This window comes from Anabrus simplex, chromosome 6, assembly GCF_040414725.1.
Source record: "Anabrus simplex isolate iqAnaSimp1 chromosome 6, ASM4041472v1, whole genome shotgun sequence".
Classification (NCBI taxonomy): Eukaryota; Metazoa; Arthropoda; class Insecta; order Orthoptera; family Tettigoniidae; genus Anabrus; species Anabrus simplex.
The window spans coordinates 13,501,798-13,521,755 of record NC_090270.1 but is presented as its reverse complement, the minus strand read 5'-3'; the positions used below and the strand labels follow the sequence as shown (position 1 = coordinate 13,521,755).

The 19,958-nt window shown below is 40.3% G+C and overlaps 1 protein-coding gene across 1 annotated transcript in view; it reads left to right on the top strand.

Moving 5' to 3' along the window:
* l(2)41Ab (lethal (2) 41Ab) overlaps nucleotides 1–19,958 on the top strand; it is a 443,174-nt gene that overhangs the window by 237,574 nt on the left and 185,642 nt on the right. The window contains exon 5 of the mRNA XM_068228208.1: nucleotides 10,838–11,081. Coding sequence (XP_068084309.1) covers nucleotides 10,838–11,081 — 244 coding nt within the window. The remainder of the gene's footprint in view (nucleotides 1–10,837; nucleotides 11,082–19,958) is intronic.

The following is a 19,958-nucleotide window of genomic DNA, read 5'->3' as shown; positions in this document are numbered from 1 at the left end:
CAAGCGCTCTTAAGCTGTCTCATAAGAAGCTATGTATAGCCGCCATCTTGTAGAAATAGATAGCTGCCAATGCCAAAGGGCCTAAGTAGGAATCGAACCGTCGATCTCATCATTAGACTATGTTTTTCTTATGCTATCATGTTCCTGATACTGCAAACCTAGGTATCAGGTAGAAAAATTTTGTCCGTTTTCGAGATATTTAACATTTTGCATTTAAGCCCCAAATGTAATGAATCGAACCTGCACGGTACGTTATACTCTCTACCATAGCTAGACCTGATCATGTTACGAAGACTTGCTTCATTACAAGCTGAAACAGAGCGAATTCCAAAGGGCCTAAGTAGGAACCGAACCGTTGATCTCATCAATAGACTATGTTTTACTTGTTCCCCATACTGCGAACCGAGGTATTGGGTAGAAAACTTTTGTCCGTTTTGCTCTACGATGCACCGTTTCCGAGATATTTAACATTATGCATTTAAGCCCCATATTTAATGAATCGAACTAGCACGACACGTTAGCCTCTAAGCTAGCTTTATTCATAGGAGCAGCATCCATCTTGCGCAAGCACCCTTAAGGTGTCTCATAAGGAGCCTTGTATAGCCGCCATCTTGTGTCCGCCATTTGCGCAAGCATCCTTTAGGGCGTCTCATAAGAGCAGCAGCCATCTTGTGCAAGCACCCTTAAGCCGTCTCCTAAGAGCAGCCGCCATCTTGCGCAAGCACCCTTAAGGCGTCTCATAAGGACCCGTGTATAGCCGCCATCTTGTAGCCCTCATCATGCGCAAGCATCCCAAGGGAGTTCCATAAGAGCCTATGTATAGCAGCCATCTTGCAGCCACCATCTTGCGTAAGCACCCTTAAGGCGTCTCATAAGGAGTCATGTATAGCCGCCATGTTGTGCAACTGACGTCGAGAAGGGCATCCGGTCGTAAAACTGATGTTGGGCCCTTCTATAAGGTTAGGCTTGTTGTCTCGCGTGTCAAAAGTTCTTGCGCAAGCACCCTTAAGGCGCCTCATAAGAAGTCATGTATAGCCGCCTTCTTGTGCAATTGGCGTCGGGACGGGCATCCGGCCGTAAAACTGAGGTTAGGCCCTTCCATGAGGTTAGGCTTGCTGTCTTGTGCGTTAAAAGTTAGGTTAAGCCCCTCTGAGATAGTGGATGTGAGGTTCGGTGTGTCTCATAAGGAGTCGTGTATAGCCGCCATCTTGCGTCCGCCATCTTGCGCAAGCATCCTTAGGGCATCTCTAGCCATCTTGTGCAAGGACCCGTAAGCCGCCTCATAAGAGCAACCGCCATCTTGCGCAAGCATCTCTAGGGCGTCTCATAAGGAGCCTTGTATAACCGCCATCTTGCGCAAGCATCCCAAGTTCATCTCATAAGAACCTATGTATAGCGGCCATCTTGCATAAGCACCTTTAAGGAGTCATGTATAGCCACCATCTTGTGCAATTAGCGTCGAGAGACGGCTGATGTAGAATTTTTCTTTTTAAATTATCCGCCACCATATTTCAAAGGTATGTACCTAAAGAGTGTAGCACTGAGCTCTATAGATTAAAGATGGCGGATGACAGCTGACAAAAAGCGCGTGAGTTTGTTTACTAAAAAAGAGCACGTGGAATTTTTCAATTTGCCGCCACCACATTTCAAAGGTATCTAGCTAAAGATGGCAGCACGGTGCTCTCATGATTAAAGATGGCGTATGACAGCTAACAGAACTTTTCAAATTGCCCGCTACTACAGAGATCAGCACGGTGCTCGGTAGATTAAAGATGGCGGATGACAGCTGACGAAATTGCCCGCATGATAGCAGCACAGTGCTCTATTGATTAAAGATGGTGGATGACAGCTGTCAAAAAAAGCACGTCGCTTTGTTTACTAAACAAGAGCACATAGATTTTTTCAAATTACCGCCACCACATTTCAAAGGTATCTAGCTAAAGATGGCAGCACGGTGCTCTCGTGATTAAAGATGGCGGATGACAGCTAACAGTTTTCAAATTGCCCGCTACTCCATAGAGGTCAGCACGGTGCTCTGTAGATTAAAGATGGCGGATGACAGCTGACGAAATTGCCCGCATGATAGCAGCACGGTGCTCTATTGATTAAAGATAGCGGATGACAGCTGTCAAAAAAAGCACGTGGCTTTGTTTACTAAACAAGAGCACATAGAATTTTTCAAATTGCCGCCACCACATTTCAAAGGTAACTAGCTAAAGAGCGCAGCACTGAGGTTTGTGATGCAAGATGGCGGATGACAGCTGTCAGAAAAAAGCACGTGAGTTTGTAAAGCACGTGGAATTTGCCACCGCCACAAAGAGGGCAGCACGGTGCCCTCTTGATTAAAGATGGCTGCTGTCACGTGGAATTCAAAGGTATCTAGCTGAAGAGGGCAGCACGGTGCTCAAAGATGGCTGCTGTCAAAAAGCATTTTTTCAAATTATCCGCCACCACATTTCAAAGGTAAGTAGCTAAAGAGGGCAGCACTGTGCTCTATGGATTAAAGATGGCGGATGACAGCTGTCAAAAAAGCACGTGGATTTGTTTACCGATTCAAATCTCGCGCTAGTAAGGTTAAGTTGGTAGCACTAAGGTTTAGGCCCGTTAAGATGGCAGCACTGCGGATGACAGCTGTGACGTACCACATTTCAAAGGTAAGTAGCTAAAGAGGGCAGCACTGTGCTCTATAGATTAAAGATGGTGGATGTCAGCTGTCAAGAAAGCACATAGCTTTGTTTCCAAACAAAAGCACGTGGAATTTGCCGCCACCACATTTCAAAGGTATCTAGCTAAAGAGGGCAGCACTGTGCTCTCTTGATTAAAGATGGCGGATGACGGCTGTCAAAAAAGCGCGTGAGTTTGTTTCCAAACAAGAGCATGTAGAATTTTTCAAATTGCCGCCACCACATAGAGGGCAGCACGGTGTCCTCTTGATTAAAGATGGCTGCTGTTATGTGGAATTGCCTGCCACCACAGGTATCTAGCTAAAGAGGGCAGCACGGTGCTCTCTGGATTAAAGGTGGCTGCTATCAAAAAGCATTTTTCAAATTATCCGCCACCACATTTCAAAGGTAAGTAGCTAAAGAGAGCACCACTGTGCTCTATAGATTAAAGATGGCGGATGACAGCTGTCAAAAAAGCACGTGGATTTGTTTACCGATTCTAATCTCGCGCTAGTGATGTTAAGTTGGTAGCACTAAGGTTTAGGCCCGTTAAGATGGCAGCACTACGGATGACAGGTGACGAATTTGCAGCTACTGCGATAAAGAGGGCAGCACGGTGCTCTGTGGTTTAAAGATAGCGGATGACAGCTGTCAAAAAAAGCACGTGGATTTGTTTACCTCGCGCTAGTTAGGTTAAGTTGGTACTACTGAGGTTTAGGCCCGTCAAGATGGCAGTACTCAGGTTTGCGATACGTTGTTGTCTGTCAAAAAGCACGTGGCTGTCAAAAAACACGTGGATTTGTTTACCAATTCTAATCTCGCGCTAGTTAGGTTAAGTTCGTACTACTGAGGTTTAGGCCCGTCAAGATGGCAGTACTGAGGTTAGCGATGCGTTGTTGTCGATGATAGCTGTCAAAAAGCACGTGGCTTTGTTTACAAATTCAAATTTCCCGCGGGTGGTGGAGGAGACCTCTGGGAGGCCTCTGTCTGTGGTAGTGGTGGAGGAGGCCTCTGGCTGTGGTGGTGGTGGAGGAGGCATCTGGGAGGCCTCTGGCTGTGGTGGTGGTGGAGGAGGCCCCTGGGAGCCTGCGGTGGCGGTGGCCGCCGAACTGTCCAATTATACTACTAACACTAATCAGAAAACAAGTAGAAGGGGCCAACACTTCGAAAAATGAGGGTATCGGCAAAAGAAAGATGAAGACTACAAAGTGCGTGGAAATGAAAAACTTCCTAGGCCTCGAATGCGCTAATGCCGTCGCGGTCGGAAAAGAACAAGTGTTGACCAGGGGAGGTCGGATGGGCCAGAATAGTGAAAGCCATGTCAAGACTCAGCTAAGGGCCTCGTAGTCACAACCCAAAATAGATTTCCCCCGTGGGTGGGGCAATAGAACAACACCCACGGTCTCCCCTGCCTGTCATAAGAGGCGACTGAAAGGGGCGTCAGGTGCTCCTAACTAGGGAGCGTGGGTTGTCGACCAGGAGGCTCTTAGCCGAGTCCTAATATTCATGCATATAAATATAATAATAATACTAATAATAATAATAATAATAATGGTTAAGAAAATTAAAGCCATTGGTAGAGACGATTCCATCAGAAATAGAAATTCAGTCGCTATTAAGTTGAGTTAACCTAGGTTAGGCTATTTTAGGGATTGATTACATTAGGATATTATGTTAGGCTACGGTACATTAAATTACAGTAGTTGGTTAGTGCGAGTGAAGCGAGTGTTGTGATTTTTAAGTATTTGTCCAGCCATATAATGTACTCTATAGAGTATTTAAGATGAACGAAATTTAGCTGTAAATAATAACTACAGTACAGTATAAGACTTATTGACAGAAAAATAGAAATCTGTACATTACCTGTGTCATATTATGATTACCGGTACATGAAATACTGAACTTGAAGTAACTTACTGTATTTAAAGTAGTAAAGGACGGTTGTAATAAATTACCTTCAGCGTTTTCTTTATTAAGAAAGTAATTTCCGATATTTTGAACTAATTTGAACTTATTATGAATGAAATTGTTGTAATGATGGCCAGCTGGGCATAAATTGTTGGTTTGAAGTGATAGGCTTATTCTTTGTTGTGATTGTAATTGGTAAATGAACAGGAACAAGCATTTCAAATATCTGTGAAACATTTCTACGTTGCATGTAGGGTTAGAATGATACTGTCTGTAGTTTACATGAAAAGGAACGGAATGAAATGGCGTTTGGCTTTTAGTGCCAGGAGCGTCTGAGGACAAGTTCGGCGCGCCAGGTGCAGGTCTTTTGATCTGACTCCCGTAGGCGACCTGCGCGTCGTAATGAGGACGAAATGAAGATGAAGACGACTCATACGCCCAGCCCCGTGCCAGCGAAATTGACCAATTATGGTTAAAATTCCTGAACTTGCCGGGAATCGAGCCTGGGACCCCTGTGACCAAAGGCCAGCACACTAACCATTTAGCCATGGAGCCGGACACATGAAAAGGAAATTTTCATAAATATCAATACTATTATTACACACTTCCTGTTACTTTTCTTGCTTGTTTTGAAAGACAATTCTCTTTCATTTGGGAGGTTTCCTATTATATGTCAAAAACTTAGGTGGATTAGGGACGTTGAAAATTGTTGGGATGGAATTCCACTTGTGTAGTTTCCGTCCATCTGCCCTCTTGATTTCAAATTGCGATTCCTCAAAATGTTGCTAGAAGAAAATACATAAGACCTATAAATATAAAACATCGCTCATATAAACATACTATTATTCAGGAATAATACGAATGTATAACTTCACTAACCTCGCACAAGAAGAATTATCTGTAGGTTGACATTTGTCACGCCTACATTTTTGTACCCACTGAGCTCTCCTCTGCTTATCTCTCGGGAAGCGAAACACTAATTCCGTCAGTTGTCTTATTTTGACAATTTGGTGCGGCGCAGTATCCCGTTTTCCTTCAAAATACAAGTAATAACTCGCATCATTAAATCGGGCGCGCCCACATAACGATATTTGAGACCCAATATGGCCGCCACCGCAAAGGATTGTGGTAGCGTGATCAGACCTCCCTAGACAGACCTTGTTAGTAACGTTAAGTTCTGGGCCAGATTTGTAGATGACACGTTTGTCATCATCGATGAGTGTTCTGTCGATGCACTCAATACCCTCTCAAACCTCAACAACATGGACCCTGATATCAAATTCACACTGGATTCAGAAACAAATGCTACCTTCAGCTTTCTAGATATAACGATCACCAGACTCCCTTCCTCATTCTCTTATAAAATATACAGAAAACCTACTCATAAAGCCTCAACAATAAAACAAGATTACACACATCCCTATTCCCACAAATATGCTACTTAGAGTAGCTTAGTTGATCGCGCGTTCAAAATTCCAATGTTGAAAGCAGACCTTAATGAAGAACTTAATACCGTACGTGCGATAGCCAGGTTTAATATTTATAATAAAAGTTTCATCCAATGTATTATCAATAAATTCAGACATCTACAGCGTTATCAACCTATTCAAGAAACATAACGTCAATATTGCTTTCCGCACCAACAGAAATATGGATATTCTCCACAATTCCAACCAGGACAACAAATCGGACCCTTTTACTAAGTCAGGAGTTTACAGGTTTCATTGCAGCGACTGGAACAGTTCATATATAGAACAAACTGGCAGGAGGTTAAAGATTAGATATGCCGAACATTTGAATGCAATGAAATACAATAGGTTTTCCGCAGTTGTTCAGCACATACAAGATTATAAACATAAATTTAATGGATTAGATCAAGGTTTAACAATATTAGACGCGTTGAGCAAAGGTCCCCTAGTAGATATCACGGAAGCCTGTTACATACATCTAGACCAATACTTCAATCCTAATCTCAACTTGGACGACATTTCCGAAAAGCCCAGAATTTTATTTGATTCTCTTATTTCAGTTCTCAGCAGTGTTAAACTCCCAAAAAATAGCTTGTTTTTTCAGACTATACGTCACACGTTATCCCGTTATCCTTCCCTACCACGCCTACCTGACTCCGCCCCCTCCATCACCTCTTTCCTGACCCACTCCCTTCTCCTCCCTTAACGATGGTCAATGCTTCTAGCAAATTCTAGCACTTGCTCCTTGCCACTCTTCACGCATACATCAGGCTGTTTGAGGTGAGTCTCCTACTTAACTTTATAGTGTTTTGCCCTATTTCCAATATCTCATTTTAACTCTTAACTTTCTTTTCATACCTCAGGTTCCGAATTGGATCGAGAACTTTCTGGACTTTCTCTTTGCCTGCAATATGATCCACTTCTTTGAGTAGGCCTACCTCATAAATGACGGCTTCTTTTTATGAGTTGATGTTACAAGCCACCAGGAAACTTATTTATGTTACTTTATTATCAATACTCTGTGGAAGGACTGCATCCCAAGTCAGTTTGTGGATGTCAATGTTTTATTTAACCTAGTGTTTAGCAGTGCTACGCTTGAGACTTTTTAATGATTCCAAAGTGATCAACATTTGTTAATATCCTCACTTTCATTTTATTCTTTGACCAACAAGCACATAACTTGTTTATATTCTTTTAAGCATTGTATTTTTGCCTCATCTTATTAATGTCACTTATTACTGAGGGTTTATTATATGTACTACATACTTTTATATCTTTGTTCACATAACGTGTTTCAGCTGATGATGGTGTTCATAGACTCCGAAACTAGTACTGAATAAAATAATGTTGTGATTATATTAACAACATATTATGTATTAAAAAAGGTGGATGAATTAAATTTCGCTCTATTGTATGTTATCTTCTTTCAATACGGACCAGATATGAAGCTTTTAATGTTGAATCATCTCTTGTAATTTGTAGTTCCCTCATATGTTCCTCGATTTCTGTAATCTAGCTAATGTTGCTTTTATCGATGATCCTGTTTTCTGGTGTCCAAAGAATGAGATTTGTTTCTTCTTGATTGTGCTCATTACCTGTTCCATTTCCATGCAGAATGTAGCCAGTTTCCAGTGTCCATTTGTTTATCAACCTTCTTCTTCTTTCAGTCTTGAGTATTGTGTGCCGTGGTGTGTATCTTATTTCTGATTGTGTAACTGTTTCGTAGTGAATTAAATATACTGTCATCTTCAGTACATGTAGTATATAAAGTCGCCAACTGTACAGCGGTGGGATCCGAGACACAACCTCCCGTTTGTCTCAAATTGAATAAGTTGAATGTTTATTTCGAGTACAGTTTGTCTTCAGTAGTAATGGTAGTAGACCACCATAGCTCAGTTGGATAGAGCAACATAGGGAGGTTGTGGGTTTGGATCCCACTGTCATTCAATATGTACTGAACATGATTTAATACACTGAAAGTGACTATCGAGAGGCCTTTTAATTGCATGTGTGTTCTTGGTTGTTGTGTTTTGGTCACTTCGTTTATTCTGCTTTTCAGTGAAGTTATATCTTATTATTTCTCCTAAATATTTAAATTTATTAACAATTTTGATTTCGTATTGTGATTTCATTTACGAATGGTGGGCCAGTTCACATGATCTCTGCACTATTTGCTGTAGTCGTTTAACTTCTTGTACAGCTTCATAAACGTTGTTGGACAGCAAATCCCAGGCAGTTTAAACTTATGTTTTCTTTGGATCTTCCAATTTTGATGTTCTTCGGGTTATGCTTGTACCGTTCTGTCATTACGTATTCCAAGGCACTGTCGACCAGGAACGGTGCTATACTATCTCTCTGTCTTCCCCTCTAATCTTGGTCAAGGTGAGTTTAGAGGCATGTGACTGGTGATCTCTTCTGTGCAGCTACCCTGCTTTAATCCTATCACATGAGCTTCTCAAGAGACGTTGTATTTGTGGAGTGCGTGGATTATAGTCATTGTCCAATGTTCAGAGAATTTTGATAGAGCTATGTGAACCTTACATTTAAACTTCCTCTTCGTGGATGCTGCAAGGTTTTTATTGAGGTGTTTAAAGTTCCTTAGGTTCTGCACATTTTAAAAGTTTATTTCACCATCATTTTGGCGGTTTCCCTGTTACTACCTGCCATTTTTCCGTCCTTATTTTTCAGCATTATATTTTTGTAGTTGTCTTCCAAAGATTTTATATTAATTTCTAGAATTGGTTTTGTGATCATTTTCTTCTATAAACTCGAAATCTTTCTGCAATTGTGTCTTGCCTGATAATTTCGGTGAATATTTGTCTGATATGTTTGTGCTTCATGGCATTTTCTTCTGCTTTGTGGGTGCCTGCTGTCTTTTTGACGAATTTTATATCACATTCTGTTGTCCACCAGGCATGTCTTTTACATGGGTTTAGCTTCTTGTTTGATATCAGTTCTTCTATATCGTCACTTAATTTTATGGTTCATGATATTTCTTAATGATTGTCATTTCTGATCGATTGGCATGGCTTGTTATCCCTCTTTTCTTTGTTGGATTTCTGTTTCTTCTTCTTTGTCCATGTATACGTGATCCATCTGCCATCAAATTGTCATTGTGTATGCATGTTGTAGCAGAAACCATGTGCGAGATGCTAGTTGAAGGTTCACTGAGCTGTAGCACACAATGAAGTCTCCCAGTAAATCATTCCACAAGATGTTTTATATCTCAGCAACCAGAATATGTACAACATCTAAACTTCCAAATTTCATGAACGAAGTTATTGAAGTATAACGTATTTTCTAGTGTCAGACATGTTTCAAAGGGAGCAAAGTGGCAGTGGGCATTGCCAAGTTTGTGACAGTCGTTGTCCTTAGTTCAAACTTCCCCTACAAATGGAAGCCAGTGAGTGTAGCTCCAACTTACTCTATAACACTTGGACAAACTGAGAAATGTTCTGTACAGCGTGTTTAATAACAGACCACGTGTCCGGTGAGCTACTTCTCATTTCTCCAATGCCAAGCTATTTCCACACTAGTGAACAGTGTTTAACTGAAGAAACATTTTTCGTTATTTCCAAGTGAGGTTCTAATTTCATTAAGACATGAGTTATGTCACATTATAATATGACTTTGTTACTTAGACAGTCAAACAGTCTAAACATATTTGACCATATCAGCAACACTGTGTCAGTCATATCAAGTCAGTTGAACTTTCTCACACTTCCCACAGCCATGTTAGCACTCTTAAAAGTACTTGCACATGACAAACGTAAGCGAATGGCCTAGCAACTTCCACTGTCGGTGGTGACATCGTGGGAAATGTGGTCCTATGGTTCCATGGTCATGATGATCGGCGATGGGCCCACGGTGATGGCATCGTCTTCAAGAGTCAACGTGAAATTATAAGGAGATATAAAAACTCACATTTATGAAGAAGTAAAACTGCAGGGAAAAGAAACTCTTAATTACTGTCAAAACGTATGCTTTAAACTCATATTCTTATTAGATAAAGAAAGTCCTTAATACTTATTACATTTCAATATTGCAAATATGTTTTTAAGGCATCAAGAAAATACATTTCTTCAGGAATGAATGCCTAAAATTTATGTTTCAGTAGTTTTTCCTTCAGAAGCGCGATAGAAGAGAAGATACTTTACTTCTTATGAATAAAGCTAGCCCCTGTACCTGCTGTGTGCACTCCATTTGTCCACTGACTATACGCAACACGCATAACGTTATACCCTATTTGGAGTGTTCCAGATTTACCGAATGACAAAGAAGAAGTGCCCAAGTCACGTTACTTACTAGAGCTTCACATTTGGAAACTAACAAGTGCTACAAATAGGTGTTTTTCTTCTATTTCCAATTTAAAAAATTGTGATGACATTTATGCTATAAAATGTTCAATATTTGTTAATTTTCAAATATTTTCACTTAGATGATGAAGCCACAGACATGAAGAGTGTACGATAATCTTGGTCGAGGAAACTGCCAACAAGATACTTTTGAAAATGTTAACATTTTTGTCATTTTAAAATGTAGTTGTCCCCTGTCACTCTCCATGTAGCTGCAGTCTCCTCATCTAATTTGCTATGTGATCAACGAGACAGGTGAAACGTGCACACAAAGACCTCTTCCAGGATGAACCGTGAAGAGTTGGCCAACGTTTTGAATACATTACAGTATTCTTGACACCATGGAAGCTTCACATCTCCCAGATCAGTGCCCCCTGTACTTGTTCCATGGTGTCACATAAATACAATATGATCCAGCTGATTATGTTTGTTGATATTTCAGGTTTCTGGACGAAGAACTCTCCAACCTACATAATGAAATTGGGAGCTACAGGGCAGCTTCAAGGGAACAAATAGAAAAGAACGAAAAGTTAACAGAAATTGTTAGAAAACTGAGGCTTACACTGCGATGTCTCAGAAACAAGTTTAGATCGTCTGAGCTGGAGCGCCTCAGTTTGGAGGAGAAGCTGTCGGAGAAGTACGGGATGCTACAACAAACAGAGAGCAGTCTGGAGCAAGTGCTTTTGGTGAGTAGCAGTTATATTGGTTCTGGCAGCCACGAATTACTGGATCTACTGAACCGAGCTCAGACCGGGATTGATGAGGACATGAGAATACTAGTGATAAAGATAGTGACAATAGGAGACAAGACTACTGGTGATAAAGATACTGACAGTAGGAGACAAGACTACTAGTGATAAAGATACTGACTTCAGCAGGCAAGAGTACTGGTGATAAAGATACTGACAATAGGAGACAAGACTACTGGTGATAAAGATACTGACAGTAGGAGACAAGACTACTAGTGATAAAGATACTGACAATAGGAGACAAGACTACTGGTGATAAAGATACTGACAGTAGGAGACACGACTACTAGTGATAAAGATACTGACAATAGGAGACAAGACTGCTGGTGATAAAGATCTGACAGTAGGAGACAAGACTACTGGTGATAAAGATACTGACAGTAGGAGGCAAGACTACTGGTGATAAAGATACTGACAATAGGACAAAAACACTGGTGATAAAGATACTGACAGTAGGAGACAAGACTACTGGTTATAAAGATACTGACACTAGGAGAGAAGAATACTGGTGGTAAAGATACTGACAGTAGGAGACAAGACAACGGATGATAAAGACACTGACAGTAGGAGATAAGATAATGGTAATAAGGGGACTGACAATAGGAGACAGGACTACTGGTTATAAATATATCGACAATAGGAGACAAGACTATTTACCGTAAAGATACTGACAGTAGGAGGCAAGACATATGGCGATAAAGATACTGACAATAGCAGACAAGACAACTGATGATAAAGATACTGACAGTAGGAGATAAGGCTACTGGTGATAAAGATATTGACAGTAGGAGACAAAACAACTAGTGATAAAGATACTGACAATAGGAGACAAGGCTACTGTGATAAAGATACTGAGAGTAGGAGACAAACTACTTTTGAAAAACACACTGACAGTAGCAGACAAGTGTACTGAAGATAAAGATACCGACATTAGGAGACAACACAACTGGTGACATTTTACTGATAATAGCAGACAAGATACCTGCCATTAAGATACTGACAGTAGGAGACAAGTGTACTGGTGATAAAGTTATTGACAGTAGGAGAGAAGACTATTGGTGATGAGGTTACTGGCAGTAGGAGTCAAGATTACTGGTGACAATTTATTGACAGTAGGAGATGAGACTACTTGTGATCAGGATACTGGCATTAGGAGACCTAGGTACTGATAATGTGGATGCTGGCAGTAGGAGATAACAGTACTGGTGACCACGACACAGACAGTTGTAGACATGAGTACTAGTGATAAGGTTTCTGCAAGTAGGAGACAAGAATACTGGTGAAATAGATACTGATAGTAGCAGACAACAGTATTGCTGATATAGATACTGACAGTATGGGAAGAGATTGACAATAATAAAGATACTGACAGTACCATACGAGATTACTGATTCTAAATATACTGACAGTAGAGGACAAGAGTACTGGAGATTAAGATACTGACAGTAGCAGGCAGGAGTACGGATTATAAAGATACTGACAGTAGAGGACAAGAACTGGAGATTAATATAATGACAGTTGGAGGCAAGAAAACTGGTGATAAAGGTACTCATAGTAGCAGGCAAGAGTACTGGTGATAAAGATACTGACAGTAGCAGGCAAGAGTACTGGTGATGAAGATACTCACAGTGGAGGACAAGAGTACTGGTGATTAAGATACTAGCAGTAGGAGAGAAGAGTACTGGTGATTAAGATACTGACAGTAGGAGAGAAGAGTACTGGTGATTAAGATACTAGCAGTAGGAGAGAAGAGTACTGGTGATTAAGATACTGACAGTAGGAGAGAAGAGTACTGGTGATTAAGATACTAGCAGTAGGAGAGAAGAGTACTGGTGATTAAGATACTGACAGTAGGAGAGAAGAGTACTGGTGATTATGATACTGACAGTAGGAGAGAAGAGTGTTGGTGATTACGATACTGACAGTAGGAGAGAAGAGTACTGGTGTAAAGGATACTGACAGTAGCAGGCAAGAGTACTGGATATAAACATACAGACAGTAGCAGGCAAGAGTACTGGTTATAAAGATACTTTCAGTAGCAGGTAGGAGTACTGGTGATAAAGATACTGACTGTAGCGGAGAAGTGTACTCGTGATAAAGATACTGACAGTAGGAGACAAGACAACAGGTGATAAAGATACTGAAAATACTAGACAATACTACAGACGGTAAAGATACTGTCAATAGGAGACAAGACAACTGGTGATAAAGATACTGAAAGTAGGAGACAAGAAAATGGTAATAAAGGTACTGACAATAGGAGACAGGACTACTGGTTATAAATATATGGACAATAGGAGACAAGACGATTTACGGTAATGATACTGACAGTAGGAGGCAAGACATATGGGGATAAAGATACTGACAATAGCAGACAAGACAACTGGTGATAAAGATACTGACAGTAGGAGATAAGGCTACTGGTGATAAAGATACTGACAGTAGGAGACAAAACAACTAGTGATAAAGATACTGACAATAGGACACAAGGCTACTGTGGTAAAGATACCGGCTGTAGGAGACAAGACTACTAGTGATAAAGATACTGACAATAGGAGACAAGACTACTGATGATAAAGATACTGACAATAGGAGACAAGACTACTGGTGATAAAGATACTAACGGTAGACGAGACAACTAGTGATAAATATACTGACAGTAGGAGACAAGTAAACTGGTTATAAAGTTAGTGACAATAGGAAACAATACTATTTACGGTAAAGATAATGACAGTAGGAGACATGACTACTGGTGATAAAGATACTATCAGTAGGAGACAAGACAACTGGTGATAAAGATACTGACAAGAAGAGACAAGACAACTGGCGATAAAGATCCTGAAAATAGGTGATAAGAATACTGGTGACAAGGATACTGACATTAGGAGACAAGAGTACTCGTGATAAAGAGATAAGATTACTCGCGATCAAGATACTGACAATAGAACGCAAGACTACTGGCAATAAAGATTCTGACAGTAGGAGACAAGACAACTGGTGATAAAGATACTGTCAGTAGGAGACAAGACAACTGGTGATAAAGATTGACAAGAGGAGACAAGACAACTGGCGATAAAGATACTGACAGTAGGAGACAGGAGTATTGGTGATAAAGATGCTGTCAGTAGGAGACAAGACTACTAGTGATAAAGATACTGGCAATAGGAGATTAGACTACAGGGATACTGGCAATAGGATACAAGATTACTATTGATAAAGATACCGACAGAAGGAGACAAGACTACTGGTGATAAAGATACAGACATTAGGAGACAAACTACTCTTGATAAACACACTGACAGTAGCAGACAACAGTATTGGGGTTAAAGATGCTGACAGTAGCAGACTGCAGACTACAGCTGAACATTACTGGTGACAAAAAGATACTGTCAGTAGGAGACAAGAGTACTGGTGATTAAGATACTGACAGTAGCAGGCAAGGGTACTGGTCATAAAGATGTTGACAGTAGCAGACAAGTGTACTGAAGATAAAGATACCGACATTAGGAGACAACACAACTGGTGACATTTTACTGATAATAGCAGACAAGATACCTGCCATTAAGATACTGACAGTAGGAGACAAGTGTACTGGTGATAAAGTTATTGACAGTAGGAAAGAAGACTATTAGTGATGAGGTTACTGGCAGTAGGAGTCAAGATTACTGGTGACAATTTATTGACAGTAGGAGATGAGACTACTTGTGATCAGGATACTGGCATTAGGAGACCTAGGTACTGATAATGAGGATGCTGGCAGTAGGAGATAACAGTACTGGTGACCACGAAACAGACAGTTGTAGACATGAGTACTAGAGATAAGGATTTTGCAAAAAGGAGACAAGAATACTGGTGAAATAGATACTGATAGTAGCAGACAACAGTATTGTTGATATAGATACTGACAGTATAGGATAAGTTTGACAATAATAAAGATACTGACAGTAGCATACGAGGTTACAGATTATAAATATACTGACAGTAGAGGACAAGAGTACTGGGTATAAAGATACGGACAGTAGCAGGCAGGAGAACTGGTGATAAGGATACTGATAGTAGCAGAAAATTACTGGTGATAAAGATACTGACAGTAGGAGACAAGAGTACTGGTGATAAAGATACTAACGGTAGGAGACGAGACCACTAGTGATAAATATACTGACAGTAGGAGACAAGTAAACTGGTTATAAAGTTAGTGACAATAGGAAACAATACTATTTACGGTAAAGATAATGACAGTAGGAGACATGACTACTGGTGATAAAGATACTATCAGTAGGAGACAAGACAACTGGTGATAAAGATACTGACAAGAAGAGACAAGACAACTGGCGATAAAGATCCTGAAAATAGGTGATAAGAATACTGGTGACAAGGATACTGACATTAGGAGACAAGAGTACTCGTGATAAAGAGATAAGATTACTCGCGATCAAGATACTGACAATAGAACGCAAGACTACTGGCAATAAAGATTCTGACAGTAGGAGACAAGACAACTGGTGATAAAGATACTGTCAGTAGGAGACAAGACAACTGGTGATAAAGATTGACAAGAGGAGACAAGACAACTGGCGATAAAGATACTGACAGTAGGAGACAGGAGTATTGGTGATAAAGATGCTGTCAGTAGGAGACAAGACTACTAGTGATAAAGATACTGGCAATAGGAGATTAGACTACAGGGATACTGGCAATAGGATACAAGATTACTATTGATAAAGATACCGACAGAAGGAGACAAGACTACTGGTGATAAAGATACAGACATTAGGAGACAAACTACTCTTGATAAACACACTGACAGTAGCAGACAACAGTATTGGGGTTAAAGATGCTGACAGTAGCAGACTGCAGACTACAGCTGAACATTACTGGTGACGAAAAGATACTGTCAGTAGGAGACAAGAGTACTGGTGATTAAGATACTGACAGTAGCAGGCAAGGGTACTGGTCATAAAGATGTTGACAGTAGCAGACAAGTGTACTGAAGATAAAGATACCGACATTAGGAGACAACACAACTGGTGACATTTTACTGATAATAGCAGACAAGATACCTGCCATTAAGATACTGACAGTAGGAGACAAGTGTACTGGTGATAAAGTTATTGACAGTAGGAAAGAAGACTATTAGTGATGAGGTTACTGGCAGTAGGAGTCAAGATTACTGGTGACAATTTATTGACAGTAGGAGATGAGACTACTTGTGATCAGGATACTGGCATTAGGAGACCTAGGTACTGATAATGAGGATGCTGGCAGTAGGAGATAACAGTACTGGTGACCACGAAACAGACAGTTGTAGACATGAGTACTAGAGATAAGGATTTTGCAAAAAGGAGACAAGAATACTGGTGAAATAGATACTGATAGTAGCAGACAACAGTATTGTTGATATAGATACTGACAGTATAGGATAAGTTTGACAATAATAAAGATACTGACAGTAGCATACGAGGTTACAGATTATAAATATACTGACAGTAGAGGACAAGAGTACTGGGTATAAAGATACGGACAGTAGCAGGCAGGAGAACTGGTGATAAGGATACTGATAGTAGCAGAAAATTACTGGTGATAAAGATACTGACAGTAGGAGACAAGAGTACTGGTAATAAAGATACTAATGGCAGGAGACAAGAGTACTGGTAATAAAGATACTAATGGCAGGAGACAAGAGTACTGGTAATAAAAATACTAATGGCAGGAGACAAGAGTACTGGTAATAAAGATACTAATGGCAGGAGACAAGAGTACTGGTAATAAAGATACTAATGGCAGGAGACAAGAGTACTGGTAATAAAGATACTAATGGCAGGAGACAAGAGTACTGGTAATAAAGATACTAATGGCAGGAGACAAGAGTACTGGTAATAAAGATACTAATGGCAGGAGACAAGAGTACTGGTAATAAAGATACTAATGGCAGGAGACAAGAGTATTGGTTATAAAGATACTGACATTAGCATACATGAGTACAGGTTATAAAGATACTGAAAGTAGAGGACAGGAGTACTCTGTTAAAGATACTGACAGTAGGAGACAAGAGTACAGGTGGTTATGATACTGACAGTAGCAGGCAAGGGTATTGGTGACAAAGATACTGTCATTAGGAGACAAGAGTACTGGTGATTGAGATATTGACAGTAGCATGCATGAGTACTGGTTATTTAGATACTAGCAGTAGCAGAAGAGAGTACTAGTGACTAAGATACTGACAGTAGAGGACATGACTATTTGCGGTAGCGATACTGACAGTAAGAGACAAGACAACTGGTGATAAAGATACCGACAGTAGGAGACAAGGAAACTGGTGATAAAGATACTGACAGTAGGAGATAAGACTATTACAGGTAAAGATACTGACAGTAGGAGACATGACTACTGGTGATAAAGATACAGAGAGTAGGGGACAAGACTACTGGTGATAAAGATACTGACACCAGGAGACAAGACAACTGGCGATAAAGATACTGACAATAGGAGACCAGACTACTAGTGATAAAGATAGTGACAGTAGGAGACAAGCGTACTCGTGAAAAAGAGACTAGGCTACCAGCGATCAAGATACTCACAATAGGAGGCAAGACTACTGGCGTTAAATATACTGATAGTAGGAGACAAGACTACTGGTAATAACTATACTGACAATAGGAGACAAGACTATTTGCGGTAAAGATACTGACAGTAGGAGACAAGACAACTGGTGGTAAAGATACTGACAATAGGAGACAAGGAAACTGGTGATAAAGATACTGACAGTAGCAGGCTATAGTACTGGTGATAAAGATACTGACTGTAGGAGACAAGACAACTGGCAATAACGATACTGACAATAGGAGACAAGACTACTGGTGATAAAGATACTGACAGTAGGAGACATGACTATTTGCTGTAAAGATACTGACAGTAAGAGACAAGACAACTGGTGATTAAGATACTGACAGTAAGAGACAAAACAACTGGTGATAAAGATACTGTCAGTAGAAGACAAGACTATTCTTCATAAACACACTGACAGTAGCAGACAAGTGTGCTGGCATTAAGGACGCTGGCATTATGAGACAACAGTACTGGTGATTGTTATACTGACAGTAGCAGACTTTAGTACTGGTGATTGAGATACTGACAGTAGCAGACAAGAGTACTTAAGATAAAGATACAGACAGTAGGAGACAAGAGTACTAGAGATAAGGATTCTGCAAGTAGGAGACAAGAATACTGGTGATATAGATACTGATGGTAGCAAACAATGGTACGGCTGATATAGATATTGACAGTTTGGGACTAGATTGACATTAATAAAGAAACTGACAGTATAGGCAACAGTACTGGTGATAAGGATACTGAGAGTAGGAGACAAGAGTACTGAAGATACTGAGAGTAGGAGACAAGAGTACTGAAGATACTGAGAGTAGGAGACAAGAGTACTGATGATAATGATACTGACAGTAGCATGCAAGAGTACTGGTGATGAATATACTGACAGTAGCAGGCAAGAGTACTGGAGATTAAGATACAGACAGTGGAACACAAGAGTACTGATTATAAAGATACTGACAGTATAGGATGAGAGTACTGGTGATAAAGATACTGTCAGTAGAAGACAAGACTATTCTTCATAAACACACTGACAGTAGCAGGCAAGAGTACTGGAGATTAAGATACTGACAGTGGAACACAAGAGTACTGGTGATAAAGATACTGATAGTAGCAAATAACGGTACTGCTGATATAGATACTGACAGTATGGGACAAGATTGACATTAATAAAGAAACTGACGGTATAGTCAAGAGTACTGGTGATAAAGATACTGAGAGTAGGAGACAAGAGCATTGGTGATTAAGATACTGACATTGGAACACAAGAGTACTGGTGATAAAGATACTGATAGTAGCAAATAACGGTACTGCTGATATAGATACTGACAGTATGGGACAAGATTGACATTAATAAAGAAACTGACGGTATAGTCAAGAGTACTGGTGATAAAGATACTGAGAGTAGGAGACAAGAGCATTGGTGATTAAGATACTGACATTGGAACACAAGAGTACTGGTGATTAAGATACTGACAGTTACAGGCAAGGGTGCTGGTGATTAAGTTACTGACAGTAGCAGACAAGAGTACTGGTGATTAAGATACTGACAGTGGAACACAAGAGTACTGGTGATAAGGATACTGACTGTAGCAGGCAAGAGTACTGGTGATTAAGATACTGACAGTTACAGGCAAGGGTGCTGGTGATTAAGATACTGACAGTGGAACACAAGAGTACTGGTGATTAATATACTGACAGTAGCAGACAAGAGTACTGGTGATAAAGATACTGATAGTAGCAAATAACGGTACTGCTGATATAGATACTGACAGTATGGGACAAGATTGACATTAATAAAGAAACTGACGGTATAGTCAAGAGTACTGGTGATAAAGATACTGAGAGTAGGAGACAAGAGCATTGGTGATTAAGATACTGACATTGGAACACAAGAGTACTGGTGATTAAGATACTGACAGTTACAGGCAAGGGTGCTGGTGATTAAGTTACTGACAGTAGCAGACAAGAGTACTGGTGATTAAGATACTGACAGTGGAACACAAGAGTACTGGTGATAAGGATACTGACTGTAGCAGGCAAGAGTACTGGTGATTAAGATACTGACAGTTACAGGCAAGGGTGCTGGTGATTAAGATACTGACAGTGGAACACAAGAGTACTGGTGATTAATATACTGACAGTAGCAGGCAAGAGTACTGGTGATTAAGTTACTGACAGTAGCAGACAAGAGTACTGGTGATTAAGATA